General features: G+C 34.6%; 1 protein-coding gene across 1 annotated transcript in view; it reads left to right on the top strand.

Moving 5' to 3' along the window:
- Positions 1–16,074, top strand: part of LOC118200366 (regulating synaptic membrane exocytosis protein 2-like) — a 472,906-nt gene that overhangs the window by 59,693 nt on the left and 397,139 nt on the right. Inside the window, 3 exon segments of the mRNA XM_085809579.1 lie at positions 2,835–2,958; positions 6,368–6,453; positions 6,601–6,689. Of these exon segments, the coding sequence (XP_085665705.1) occupies positions 2,835–2,958; positions 6,368–6,453; positions 6,601–6,689 (299 nt within the window).

The following is a 16,074-nucleotide window of genomic DNA, read 5'->3' on the forward strand; positions in this document are numbered from 1 at the left end:
TGTGTATTTAATTATGGCAAAGCACACTAGGGCTATTTGCCTAAGGGGAGGGATGCCTTCGTGGAGGACTTTCTAAGGGAAACTGGCTCGTATACACGTTACACATGGGGAAAACCATGAAAACACCCATGCAGCCAGCCCGTTCGCGGGATTCGAACCTCGGACCGAACTACCAGTGTTCAGCGACTTTACCGCTCGACCGCTGGTGGGCCGAAAAACAAGTAGCCTCAGAACGTTGAAATTCTGTTTATAGGACTGCTATAACATGTTGATGTGCACCTCGTATTTTGGTTGCAATCGGTCGCACCAAAAGTGTATAAATATATGTATATAAATATATACTCTGTTACCCGGCTCAGTGATCTTAGTTTCTTTATTCTTATATGTTTCTAAATTGAGCATTTTTTGCTTTAAAAATGATTGAATTATGTTGTTCTTATCTTCCGGTTAAGGTTTTTATGCCGATGTGTTTCGTTATCAATTTAAAAGTTGTTTAGTAAATCTGTATGCTGTTTCTAGAATTATCAACAATTTAAAAGTTGTTTAAGTGCCGCTAAGCCTAATAATTTTTTCCATGGCGGCCATAGCTTGTTTACATTTGAAACAGCAGAATAGTAGATTTGTTGTCAATCTAGAGAAAGTAAGCTTCGCAATAACAAAGATAACGCCCTCTTTTATTATTGCGAATTAAATCATGCTTAATCCATTCTGGAATTTATTCGAGGAAATACGTGACTTACTTCATAATTTTCAATACATACATCTTGAGATTTAATGTATTTTTGCCTTGTCGCGAAGTGAGAACTGAATTAATTAAATTAGAAATACTGAATCGTCTGTAAAAAACTGTTTTTTTTTTTTTTTTTTTTTTTTTTTTGTTTCGTTTGCTTAATTTCTTTTACACATTTTAGATTTTTATAGTATTTGAATAGAACACGTGGCACCGATTTGATAATTCTTAAGATGATGCGAATTTTGTGCATTTTGAGTTCAAACATGAATGAAATGTAATGCTGTTAAGTGAACCTAGAGCCAGAGTGTCGCTGTGGTAAAAAAAAATATAGTGAATTTTGAAGAGTGCATTTATTCTATTGTTTTTTTATGCGCTAACGACGAAATAGATTTAATTCAATCCAATAAGTTTAAATGAAATGCAAGAAAAAATGGGTATGATTTAATATTCCGTAGAAGGAAGTCATGTGGTGCACACATCAGATTTTTTAATTTCGTAATCTAACCGCTCAATAGCAGCCATTTAAGACGATACGAGACAGAAAGTGCTGTATATGCTAAACTACGGAGAAAAAGAAAAAGCTACGCTTCCGCAAGCGCATTACAGGATTCTTTATTAGGCAAGTTAGCAAAGCAATTTGCAATTTGCCCCTAGGCAAATAGCTCTCGAGTACTTTGCCGTAATGAAATGAACCAAATCAAACCTAAATTACAAGGCTCAGGCAGAGTGTTAGTATTTAAATCGTCCACGTATTTGTAAAATCAATTGAGATGAGTAGTGATAACTGTATTCTTGTTGCCTGCGCGCACTTAACATTTGCCTAATTGCGTTATAATGGCATAACTAATAAGTTCTCGATTGTCTAACGAATCGACTAAGAGAAATCATGAAAGTCTTCAAGATGCTGATGCCACTGTTAACGCTGGAAATAAAAACTAAATTAACAATAATAAAGTGAGCAGCTCATGCCGTAAAACTCATATATCTCATAAGATCTTAAAATTAATATTGAAACAATTTTGAGCATGTAAATTATATATTTAAATCGTCATAAAAAGGCTTATGACAGCCTGTTGCCTCTATTATCAGAATAAAAAAATTCATAATTTTAAATGCATAAAAATAACATATTACCCATTTTACAAACTAAAAGTCTTGAAATTAGGATTCCATTTAAAATTCCTTTAAGAATCATTGCCATCCTCAACTTCAAAACAAAGAATAATTAAACTAAACATTTTGATGCTTTCTAATGTTTTCGAATAGTGAGTTAGTATTTTTTTGTCTTAAGAATTCATATAGACTTTGCTAATAAACATACCATAAAATGGGGGGGGGAACTTTTAACCTGATTTACAACTCCAAGGAGTAACAATTTTTGTAGTTGAAGATATCCCGAGCAAATGCCTCCCAGGCGGTATAGTGGTTATGGAAGCTGACTGCGATACCGAAGGGCCTGGGTTCGAATTGCGGAGAAGGCATGGTTGCAACTGTCCGTCCCTTCATAGGAGGCGATGGTGGCCCACCTATTAGGTGCCTCCATAATAAAGAGATAACCATATCTGGCCTTGTATAGAGTAATGGACTGTGTTAACACTGTAACTGTTCACAATCTGCCATTGGTAAAATTATCCGGAGTAAATCTTAATGTCTTCATCAATTTACATCCTAAATATGTATAGTTTAGCGAATACAAAAAATTAAGGTAACACTCCGTAAACGTAAACAATGACCAGCTAAGTGCGTCCACGCACACTAATCTTTTTCTCTTTAGCCTTTTCTAATATAAGATTATGCAGAATGTCACGTTTAAAGGAAAATATAAAAAAATATCCCAAGCCGCTCTTGGACAAAAGGAAGAATCAAAGAAAAGGAAAACATTTCATTGTGCAAGCAATTGAAGCCAAAATATTCAACCAACATCAAACACTATATAATAATATTTCATCTGTTATTGTTATTGTCTAAATACTGTTGTTAACTGAAATTAAAAACAGAAATTTAACTCATTTGCATTAGAACTGCATAATTTAAAAACTAAAACTAAGTGAAAATAATATAAATAAAAAAGTGAAAATTTTTTCTATATGTTTTCCTATAGGTGATGAAGTCCTGGAATGGAATGGAACTTTACTTCGAGGAAAGAGTAAAGAAACAGTAGCCAACATCATCGCCCTGTCCAAGAATGACTCTCACGTGCGACTGGTCCTTACCAGGCGTTTTGGGTAGGATAATAATAATTATTATTATTATTAATATAAAATATATCCTCTTTTTGATATATCTTCTGTTAATGTTAAGATTCTTTCCTCTTCAGAATATACTATTTTTCATGGTATTATTCCTTTCTGTTCTTCTGAATAAACTGGCCGAAAATACAGAATATTTTCTTGATCTCAAGATTTGCCTTCATTTTATACGATTTCCAAGTTTATTTTAAAAAGTTTTTTTAGCAATTTAGCTGCTTTCAAGCCTTAAAGTAAATAAATAAGAAATTTTACAAATGACATATAACACGCAATAAACTCATTTTTTAAATAAGCTAATATGACAAATTATAATTAGAGGTTGATATAATATGAAAACTCACTAGTATCTCTATATCAGAAGTCAAGCGGTAACTGATAAGCGCTGTATAAACCAAAGCAAGCATCTGAAAACAAAAATACATAACCCTGAGAACGTAGTGAAATCATGTCTGAATGTGTCTATTTTGTAACATAAAAGATCTTTAACTCTATCCTTTAACTACCATATCAAAGAAATTCAGTAAACACCTAGCTGAAGAAGGAAATAAAGCTTTGAACGAGCACTGACTCTCGATGGGACAGCAGATTGCAAGACATTGTTACAAAAATTCGAGTAGTCGCCCTTCAACAGAGCCCACAATGAGGGTTAGCCCAAAACTGTATATAGGAAGTATTTGTCATCATATAGCAAAAAGAAGTCGATAGTTGTTAATTACAAGCTACATAAAATGTTGAACTGCAATTGTAAAATTCGTAAACAACTGGAGAGTAAAATCTGCCTAAAAGGACAATATCAAGCTGAATAAATATAAATATCATCGATTGTCTATTAATGTATCTTCCTTGGCAATCTTTAAACAAAGATTTTCGGTCACATTAATATTTTGTTAACATTTTTACAAACTATAAATCTTTTTCATGAAGAATCACTTCCCCCCTATCTCGAATGCAAGGCAACAGGCCAAAGAAATATTCAGATGAATTTTCTACCGTTTTATAGTCCCTTTGTCTTAAATAAGAATTTGTGAGATTAATTGAAAAGTTTGGTGAAGACCTGCAAACTTATATAGCAACATCTGTGGAATCTGGAACAAGTGCTTTCCTAATGCTTAGGTGACACTGTTTGCAACATTTCATTGAACCATTGCCTAAATATTTGAAGTCTCATCAATAATTGCGTAATGATATGCTTTTAGTATAAAAATAATTTAGTACATCGCATATAAATGATAGAAGAGGATAGTTAATATTTATCCAAATGTAAGAAAACTAGTTTTAAGAATGTATAAACTTTAAGCCTAATATTGCCTAAAGTTTAATTAAAAATCACGAAAATGCCACTAGCTAGCACGATTAACTACTTTCAAGTAGATAAAAATTTCATAACGTAACTTTTCAACACATTATCATTTTAAAGAGACACGCCATTTGTTTTAGGAAATACGATCTAACCTAAAAATATAATAAAATAACTTAGTTTTTGAGCGTGAGGAGCATGTTAACACTCGTCAGAACATTTGGGAAATTTCTCACCTATTCAGCTTTAATTTCAAGGCTATCGATTTGATTAAAACTGAAAATCAGAGGACAATATTGACGTGGATATCAAAAGTTTGGCAATATTTTATCATTTTATTCCTTAAACTTTACAGAGAAATATTGCTAGCGTTTAAAGCTTTTTGCTGCACATATTGAAGCTATTTTTAAGTTCGATCTTCATTACCTCAGCATTACCAATCCTTTCTTGGCGGGGGAAGAAGATCTTTTCCCTTGCTTTCCGGGGAAGGAATTCCTATCCACTTCCAACTCTTACGAGACTGTTGAAATTTCGCCTGCGAAGGATGTGGACCCAAGTTATAATCCTATTCTGCCAAATCACTTGTATATACTGAATGTGACTATATCAGTTTCTCAAGATTGTGCGAATAATGAGAAATTTAGCATTATCTTGCCATAACTAAAACCCACTTTACCGATATCGAGTACTTCTTCATCAGTTTGACATAAATCCACTGTAAGTAGTTAGGCGTATAGGTCGGTGTTAATATTGCAGTCATTTGGAATGAACTCGTAGTAGATTATCTTCTCAGAATTCCACTGATCGCAAAGCATCGTTATTTGTTAACAGAACTTAGAATGTGTCAAATGGTTTAGGAAACTGACAAGGGTTCAACAACCACTTTTTATACGAAGTTAAGAAAATAAATCAACTTCTAATCATAGGTAGCAGTTCTCTTGACGAATTATATATCACGGATTCTCTAGAAGTTTCTTTCGGTTTTTCAGTTGGATATGTGTTTGATCCGGTGGCAACTTGTGTTGAACTTGTCAAGGTCGTAATGATGACGAGCTACTATTTGCAGAGATGGTTCTTCCCTCACCAGTAATCTTTGAACACGTAACGTCGCTGGCTCATAATCTGCTCTAAAGCAATTACAGCCTTCGATAATCAAATGTAATTGTGTCTTCTTTTCTCCAACTTCTGTAAGTGAAGTGAGTCATTGAACTGGAGCGTTGTATATCTGATTATATCACGCAATATATTGCTAATTAAGTATATCTAATTCACCCTTATAATTTCCAATGCTAATTGTTGGATTTGACTCTACGATTTAGAGCTCAATGTCAAATTCTACAATTTATGGGCTACCACACTATAGCTGATCGTGCAGTTTCTACCACTTAAAAGCAATTTTTTTAAATTATCTAATTTTCGGAATTGCGATCGAAGAAATTTTTCTTTCTCTCATCACAAATGTTTTTTACTCTTCCGCAGAGTTACGATTTAGTTAAAACTATGAAAGTCTCTTAAATTGATCAATTTTGGCTTTTCAGCTTTTAAGCATTTGAACTATAGATGGAGAAATTAAAAGATGCAGAACAAATAAATTATTGATGCGCAGATCTTAACGCTGAATGCCTTGCGAAGATTGAACGAATCAAGCACGTGATATAGCTGCCGTCTAGTATGATTTCATAAAAATATTGCAAAACTTTTCGTTCTCCTAAAATGCTTCGAAATCGATGTTCATTAGTTTTTATTTCTAGTTTCTGTTTCAAATAGTTAATGCGTAATCTTCAGTTTCAAATACTTAATTTGTACTTTCTAATATAAGCTTAACGAGACTTTCATATACCCCGTCTGAATTACTTTCTTCAGCAGAATTGAAATTGCTTATTAAATCTAATTTCCTTAATTAATTTTTCACTTATTCGGCTTTAGATTGTTTTTTTATGAATAGTAACCATATTCAGCTAAACTCATTAACTGAATATGAAATCTAACAGATGAGATTATCACGGTTCATACAGGTCTTTAAAATATCAGTTCTTTAAAAATTATTCAAAAAATTTCCGCAATATAATTCTTATGGTATTTTTGCAGGAATACTCCACCTCCCCTCGACCGCAGCGAATTCAGGAGATCACTCCCACCATATATGGAAGTCCATCCCGAATCCTCGCAGCGAGGTATGACCATTTTAAATTAAGTGCAATACTCGATTTTTTCAATATTCTTAACTCTGATTTATTTTCTTTCAGATCCACCTCATCATTAAGAGTAATACTCGATTTTTTATACAGTCTTAACTCTATATTATGATTTATTCTTTGCAGATCCACGTTATCTCAAATACTTGGATGGACGTACAAACCATTCTCCAGCCAAATCTCCTGAGAGATCATCGATTGGTGGACGAATACAGGTAATAAATCCTTATTATTTTAAATCCAGATTTGCATATGTGTGCTTGATGCATTAATAATAAATTACGAACGAGGAATTATACATTTAAGAGCGCCCAAAAATTTTTCCTAGTTTGCCTCCAGAAGAAATGAACTATTAGACATTTTCTATAAATTATTAACTCCCCTAACTACTAACTTTTTATATAAATTATTAACTCCCCCTAATAATTTATATAACAAGTTATTTATATAAATTATTAGGGGGAAATTATCTATTAGCTGTTTTTTTCCTAGCCATCTTCTATCCTGTTTTCCTGGACTTACTCTGATGCACTCATTCTACTTGAAGCGCCCTTCTATGGGACACAAATTTCTGACAGCCGGAAGGCAGCATGAGCTTTTCATGCTAATCTCGGCATGCAGCGGACGTTGGAGTTAGTAGATAATATTCAGCCCTTCATTACATAATTAACATGATGCATCGTTTGCGAGATTGAGACCTTGTCAACCAAAGTTGTGGATTTGAGTGTTTGCCATCAAAGTCTGAGCTCAAATTAACAGTCGAAAGCAAGTTTTCGATTTTATCCGTTTTGCGCACTCTCTGTGAAGTTGTCACTAAACTGATTGTGCAACATCTGGTCTCGTTCATTCGCTCTCCCAACACTATCAGTTCTAAGTTCAGATTGGAATTATTTATTGCTCATCTGGATGAGTACTATCACTCCTCTCAAGCTGTAAAAGTAATTTAGAGTCACCCTGTATATATTACTAAAAGGATGATAAAATTAATGTTTAAACTACACCAATGAATACTTCTTTAAAACATTTATTTTATTTAAGTATAACAAAAAACGGAATCTGTAGCTTTGTTGCTTTTACAGTAGCAAAGATGTGAACTCTAAAGTGGAATAATTGAATTCTGCCTCTAATCCTGCTTTCTAGTGCAGAATTTTCTTCTCTGCAAAGAAATTATAATGGATTTTAATATCTAGATTATGAGAAAAATTCGAGAGCTATCTGCTTAAGAGGAGCGATGACTTTGTGAAGGACGTTCTAAGGGACTGGCTTTATTCATGTTTTACATGGGCAAAATCAGGAAATATTTTCAAGAGCTTTCAAGCAAATCACTGAACTACCAGTGTTCAGTTATTTTATCCCTCAGTCACCGCTGAGGTTCGCTGGGTTCTCTGAAAGTAAAGTTTTTCAGATGTGTAAATGTCCTCATGTAAATTGATAAGCGCACATATTTAAAACAATATTCTTTCCAACAAATACACAATCTTATTTTGGCGTAGGTTTTGTTTATAGAGTTTTACTCAAACCCTACTCGAAAATAAGGTTGCTTTTGTGCACAACGTTAAATTTTACATTGGCATGCTTCTGTTTCATTTACTCATCAAAACAGTATATCTCCGAAAAAAGGTCCCTGCGAAGGACTGGTAGCACTGGCGTTGTTATGTTTTTCCCTGTGTGTAACGTGAGAACGGGACAGTTTCTCTTGGAAAGTGTTTCATGAAGGCATCCCTACCCTTAAGCACATAGCTTTAGTGTGTTCTGCCATATTTCAAGAAATTCGGTCTAATCCAAACACTAGTTCCTATTCGAAATTACTGCAGAAAAAAAGTTACAAATTGTATCTATTTAATTCACTATTTTATGAGCCAGTAACGCAACTTCCCTGATCTGCTATATTTGAATTAAACTTGATTGTATATTAGCGCGTGAAAACATAATTATGTTACATTTAAATGTTTATGTTTTACCGCTCTCTTAATATCTTACTTTCAGTTGTATTACCGAACTTCACAATCCTAACTGAGTAATGAAGCTGCTCAAAAGGTACTGATGATACAAGGTGATTTAATGTGACGGTCGCAGTTCAATTCTCCTGGCAGACTTTACGTCGCCTTATGGCCTTTCTGTAGGCTGCGCCAGAGCAAGCCAAACACAACAACAGCACCAACGAAATTTAAAAAAAATAGAAAAAAAAAAAAGAGAAATCATAAAATACAACCGGAAGGTACTAGTATATAAGTTTTTTATATTTCACGCACTGACAAAGGGAAGAAGAGAGAAAAAAATAAAGCAAAGGGTTAGGAACTAAACTAAAATAATAGAAAAACACTCAAAACACTAGCACCCACATGCAAACTAAATTATTATGCCTATTTTTTCTCTATTTTGACCTATTCTTGCATTAATTTTCTCTGCAATTCTTTTCACTGCTGAAGTATTGTTAATTCAATGTTTTACAGTCTTTGTCTACTCCTTCTTCTATAGAGATAGCACACTATTCAACAAAACGATGATCATCTCCAATTATATACGCATCTCTGCATCTAGTTAGTAGGAAAAAATCATATGCAGTAGTATCTGATATGTATCTTCGAATAACTTACATTTATCCTTGTCTTGAAGCCGAAACCTATTAAAATAATAGGAAAATCTTCCATAGCCGCTTATGATTTGAAGTATTAGCCGCTTCTTTAGCAAGGCCATCGCCCCTCTCATTGCCTAAGTACCCAAATGCGCTCTAATCCAGTGAAGTCTAATTTTTTGTTTCTTAAGAAGACTTCTGTATAATTCTTTGGTCGTTTGAATCAGAATATTCGGCTCGTCCGGATTAGAAATAGGGTTCCCACCTCTCCCGGAATTCCGAGATTTCCCCGGACTTGAGTCCTAAAAATTAAAAATCTCCCAGCTCCCGGAAGGAATTTAAAATAAATGTTACTCTCCCGGAATATCAAGTTTCTCGAAAATAACGATACAATGTGCACGGACGAAATGGTTGAGAGCATCGAAAATCACACGACCGCGCTCAGCAGCCAAAGAACGTCTACGTCAATACATATTCTTTGCAGTAGCGATCTACCGTGAGCGGTGAGTAACCGCCTTACGGGATGAGTCGTGGTTTCATGCTGGAGTGCCGCGCGCACGCGCCCTCATCTCCCCTCACCCTCTCATTTTCAATCCATTCTTTAATTTAGTCTGCAGTTAGCTAGCTATCCACAAACAAGTGCGTATTTTGAAATTATTTAAAATCTTTCATAATAATGTCTAGTGAAAAAAACGATTCTGATTCTGCAAGTGAACAAGTACCGCAAGAAAAAGACAAAATATTCGACGTCGTTTCAAGACAAGTGGTTAACTCAATTTGACTAAATGAAGAGAGACAACTTTAACGGAGAATGTAAAGTATGAACGGTTAATATTAAGTACGGTTAACGGAAAACGGTTAATATTAAGTACGAGGATGTTAGAGCTTCAACTGTACATTCCCAAAGCAAGAAACACCAGTCGTTAATACTGAATAGGGATTCTTCGCAATCGGTTTGGAACATTTTCATGAAGAAATCTTCAGAAGAACAAGACAATATATCAGCAATTGAAATTATTATCATAGTATTAAGCACCATCGCACTTTTAATAGCCAGAATTGCGCATCATTGTATAGCACTCTATTTCTAGATTCATCTTTGCCAAAAAACGATTTCTTGTGGTAGAACAAAATGTACAAGCATTTGCGAGACTGTGCTTGCTCCTGCAGCTGAAAAAATATTTTTAAACGAGATTAAGGAGGCAGAGTTTTTTTCAAAGCCAAGAGGTGGCAACGCTAGTTAGAGAGGACTTGTAAAATCGATAGACAATATATCCAGGTCGAAGTGCAGAAAGCAAGTGTGTCCACAATGAAACATTAAATAAGAATGAGTTACTTTCGCTTTCCAAATCATTTGACTGCTGTAATGATGCTGTAAAATTATTGTTAACTATTTTAGTTTTTAGTTGCATTTACATTACCGGCTTTATGTAAGAGGTATGTGAGATGGAATAATCCCGCAATGACTCCGTACAGTAAAAATTTATTATTTTTAGAACAGAGGGAAGAAATAACCAAATTAAAATTAAGCATTTACGGTCTATTGTTTATTTGAATTATAATTTACGTTTACATATTTTTTATCTTACACGCATTATTTGTATATATACATTACATTTCGCAATTAATTTCTTTTCTTCCCCGCTTCATTGCTTTAATTTTTTTTTTTTATTATTTATGGGGAACTTTACAGATTTTTATGTTTGTTGTGAGATCAACGGAGGTTTCCTATTGGATTCAAATCACATGACCTACTTTGACTACTTTAATTGGCTTATGAGCTAAGATGAGCGTGTCAGGAAAGATACAAAATCTCCCTCTGTAAGTAAAATGATGCCAGAAGACATGTCCGCGAGGCATACTTATTCAGAGACATGTCTCCTCGTGCAGACGGGCCTTGAAAGATTCCAGAAAATGAAGCAAAGCAAAATTAAAGCCCTAAGATATTCCCTTAGAGATTGATTTCCATTTTGCTCTATTTTATGGGTTCGAGGATGTCCTGATTTGATAGATACAACTTCTATTAGTAAAAATATTGAACGAGCTTTAAATTTCAAGTATGCTCTCAAAATATCTTGCACAAACTCTGAGACAGCTGAGTTTTAATAACTTCAATGTGTATTGAAAGATTTGATGTATTCTAATTCAATACTTTATGTATTGTTTCAAAAATTCTTCTTCGATTCAGTGCTTGCATTCAAAACTTGTCCTGCATTATATTTGAAGAAATTAAATAATAAAAAATCTGCATAAATGTAGGTATATTTCTTGCGTTGTGATAAAACAACGGTACATAGAGCCATCGAATTTTGACTGACGTAATCCTCCTACGAATATGGGCATGTGGAAGGCCAAATTTGAAAATTGGAATTTGTTGTAAGATCGATTTCATATTTTGTAAAACTTTAACGAATTTTTGATTAACAAACTCAAGGATTTCAAAGCGAGATGTAGAGACGTTAAGATTTTTGGAAGTTGGAAAGATGAAAACTAGCAAACGTTTTCGCCGGGAATCGAACCATTCCATTCCATTGACGGGAGACGCGAGCACTGTACCTTTACCATAGGGTGAATCAGTTCAGCACCGCCCCCCCCCAAGATCTAGAGCAGCCAAAGAGGCCACACGAGAGCCGCGCACAGAGAGACCAAGCCCAACGCCGGATCCATCCAGGGCAGTATAAATCAGGTAATACAAAGTCAATGCGTAATAAATGCAATCAGAATGGATCAGCACTTAACCAATATGAATAATATAAATATAAAGAGTACACTACAAATGACAATATTCAATAGATAACAGGTAAACAAATGCAAACAAGATAAAACAGCACAGAACAAATACGAATTAAATAAATATAAATGTATTATAAATTCAGTATAGAACAAGTAATACAAATATAATAAGTGATACAAATTCAGTGCACAATTAATCTAATCAAAATTAACTCATATAAATGCAATATATAACAGGTAATGTAAATTCAGCGCAGATGCGATACAAATTTAGAATATGAGAGGTAATACAATTCAGTATGTAATAAATGCAACCAAGATGAATCAGCACATATCTAGTATGAATAATATAAATAGAAAGATAAAGGTAGTACACTACAAATGCAGTACAAATACAGTATATAACAATGTGATCAATAGAATTCAGCACATAACAAATACTGTGAATAGAAATATATACAGATTCAGTATATAATAGACAATACAAAGTCAGTGCATAATATATGCAATCAGGATGAATCAGCACATTATAAAAATGAAGAATATAATATGAGGATAAGGGCAGGACACGACAAATGCATTACTAATTCAGTATGTAACAATGCAATCTATATAAATCAGCACATAAGAAATACAAATACTATTAAATATGAATGCAACACAAATTCAGTACAGAACAGATGCATATATTATGAACCATTACTTAACTAATACAGATGATATAAATATGAGTACAAATGCAATATTTGAATATGAGTGCAATATAATTCTATATGCTGTTAAATATGAATGCTATTAAATATGCTATTATAATATGCTATTAAATATAAATGCAACACAAATGATTGAAGATAAATGCAACACAAATTATTGAAGATAAATGCAACACAAATATGAATGCAACACAAAAATTATAATATGCTGTTAAATATGAATGCAACACAAATTCAGTACAGAACAGATGCATTTATGATGAACCAGTACATAACTAATACAAATGATATAAATATGAGTACAAATGCAATACAGAAGAAACTGCAAATTCAGTATGCAGTAAATAATATGTGCAAGTAATAGAAATCACAGATAAATTGTGTAACATAGTGCAGCATAATTCGTATTACTAACAGTATTGAAACAACACTAGATAATAAATGACAACATACTAATTCAAAATGCAAAGGATATGTTACCAATACAGCTAAATTAATTGATAAATGCGGTAAATGAAACAATTTGACATATAATATAGAAGGTGTAGAAACAGCAAGTAATTAGACAGGTTGACATAAGTCGGTACCAAGATGCATAAGTTTTGACATGATGGCTGTCAGTTTCCGAACAAGATGTCGTTGTTTGATTAAAAACTTACTAAAAGCCTGCTGATGTTGAGCAGGAAAAGGGATATGCAGTTCTCGTGTAAGTTCACAAAAGGATACATAATGCTCAGGCGTACCCGCCTGGCCACAAACACATTGATCAGTTGATGTGATGTGTGACCTGTGACATATCTTACCAATTGTGAATTGGCAAGAAGACGAGTCTCATCAACATAGCCCAGGTGATAATGCGCTCTGCGGCCAGTATCCTCTGCATCCCAGAGGACCTGCCATTGCATAACTGACTGTATGTGCAGTTTCCGAAGAAAATGTGATATGGGCCAAGTTAAAGGAGAATTAATAGCATCATCGTTCATGGCCGCTTGCTTAGCTAATTCATCAGCAAGTTCATTTCCAATTGTGCCCATATGAGCACGGGTCCAAAACATTTGAATATTAAGGTGAGCACCTAATCGAAGTAGTTCTTGAAGTTGCGAAATTATTATTGATGGATGCACAGGATTCATTGCAACAGCCAAGACCGACTGACTGTCCGTTACAATGCAGCAGTTCAATATTTGATGTTCCAGAATATATTTAGTGGCATTGACGATGGCAAAGGCCTCTCCCTGGAACACGCTGTTATATCCATGGAGATGTGCTTTCCATTGATGCAATAAAGTGCCATGGTGAAAAACTGCAAAAGCACAACCAGTATTATCTTCTATTTTTGACCCATCAGTGTAAAAGTAATAATCACCATCAGGCAGTTGAGTAGATTCACGTAATGTTACATGAACACCAAGTTCATAAGTAGCTGGATGGAGACGTAGTCGAATGTAGGGTCGTTCATAATCTTCAGGAGAATAATGTTCGCCATAGAAGGTGACCTGTTGATTTAGCAATTTAAGTAGTTGTCGTGCTCCCTCCTGTTCCGTTCGGAGAGGGAGAGGCAGAAGACCAGTTATTACTTGTAGGGCACTAGTTGAAGTCGTTCGAAAGGCTTTAGATATATTGAGAAGAAAAGAACGTTGGATTGATTGGAGAGACCTTACTTTACGGCCCTGCATTGGTTGACTCCAAACAGCTGCCCCATAGGTCACAATGGGGACAATAACCGTTTGGTACAGAAGTTTCTGTATATGGGGGTTAAGCCCCCACTGAAAACCACTCATCTGTCGGAGCCTATATGCTATGTTATAAGTTTTCTTTTTAATGTGCAAAAGATGTTGAGCCCAGTTCAATTTATCGTCAAAGACGATGCCAAGGTATTTTAACTGACGAACAATCTTTATTCTTATATTATTAATATCGATGCGGGGTCGACGTGCCAGAGATCCACCCTTTTTCGGGATCAGGAGTATAAAAGATTTATCTTCAGAAATCTGTAGATTTATATTTAGACATAGTGTAGAAAAAAGGTTGCACGTTGCTTCAACATGACGTTGAAGCTCATCTCTTGTTTTGCCACGGACAATAAAAGCGACATCGTCGGCATAGGCATAAATAGATGTATGTGCAGGCCATTGTGCAACTAGAATTTGATTGAAAGTGAGGGTCCATAAGTCAGGGCCCGCACAGGAGCCCTGTGGACAACCTCGATTCTGCAAACGATGGACTTGACCATTATTATGGACAAAAATAAGAGAGCGTTCCGACAAATAATTGCTTAAGGTTATCAGGTTCAATGTTTCTTCTAACCTTCTTCGGAAACATACAATGACCTGACTAGAACAGAGAGCTTACTAAAGCTATGTTCACTAATTGTAGTAAGTAGACAGGATACAGACGAAGGGTATACAAAACCCTTTATTTTTTCTTTATATACAGTGACTTCCGTACTTCGGAATACAATGACCCTCCACTCGGGGTCTAACTTAAAAGATATCAAAATAAAACTAAACTCTAATTTAACTTTAGAATAAGATTGGCCTTATAATAACAGAAAGCGTATGTAGCACAGAGACTGTGAACACTACAATACGTTTAATTTATCAAGAGGATTAAAACCTCTGGCCTGGAAGGCAAAGTAGCAACTGCGTAACTTCTAAGGTAAGCGGCCTGCTTCGAACTCACGGCTTCCTCTCTTCTGCTTGGCAAAAAGGCCACACTTAAATACTTGGCGTTCGCCAGACAACTTTGCATAAACTCCTTCACGCTTATAATTCTGGCGGGAAGTAGAAAATAAGGAGTGATAGTAAAGATTTAAAATAAAATAAACGTTAGTAAAACTTTAGATCCTTACATACTTCCCGCCAGAGTTAATTAGTTTGAAACTGAGGTCTAAAACGACCTTGTTGAAAACTTTTAGCTCTAGAAACTAACGCGAGGCCAACCTTTTACAATCATAACTTAGCTAGAAACTAGAAAATTTTAAAAGAAAGAAATTTGTTACAATAGCAGCTCCCGGAATATACAACAATCTTTTTTCTTTTTCATCTGTACTGCATCTAAACAGGAGCTTTATTCAATTCTGGTTCCTTCCAGAGATCTGGAAGGAAAACTAGTTTAATGAAATGTTACAGAATGACATTGCAAATAACATATAGAATATACTTTTTCTTAACATTCTTATTTCATTCATGACTATTTTAATTATCTCTCCCCGTGCTCTCTGACATGTGTTGTAAAAACACCAAACACGAATGTGTTTCTGTCTATGTGTTCAACACTTCCTCCTACAATCAAAACACTAACGTGTTAAAATTCAACATACGAGACCTCTTAACACACCCTAATTTCAACTCTAGACCCTGAGGTACTATTCTGAAAGTGGCTAACTCTAAAGTGTAGCGTCAGAGAGCCCAACTACATCATTCAACCTTTAACACATATTCACCATGATTTAATCTTTACAGTCACACGAATAACAAATTTTTAACATTACTTTCACTTTTACCATATCACGGTATTTCTAAACATTCAAAATAACAGTTCACATGTATACAAGAACATATCAAGGTGCCGTTAATT

This window comes from Stegodyphus dumicola, chromosome 2 (genome assembly GCF_044657685.1).
Source record: "Stegodyphus dumicola isolate Sdum_Otavi_A_Nest chromosome 2, ASM4465768v1".
NCBI classification, from domain to species: domain Eukaryota; kingdom Metazoa; phylum Arthropoda; class Arachnida; order Araneae; family Eresidae; genus Stegodyphus; species Stegodyphus dumicola.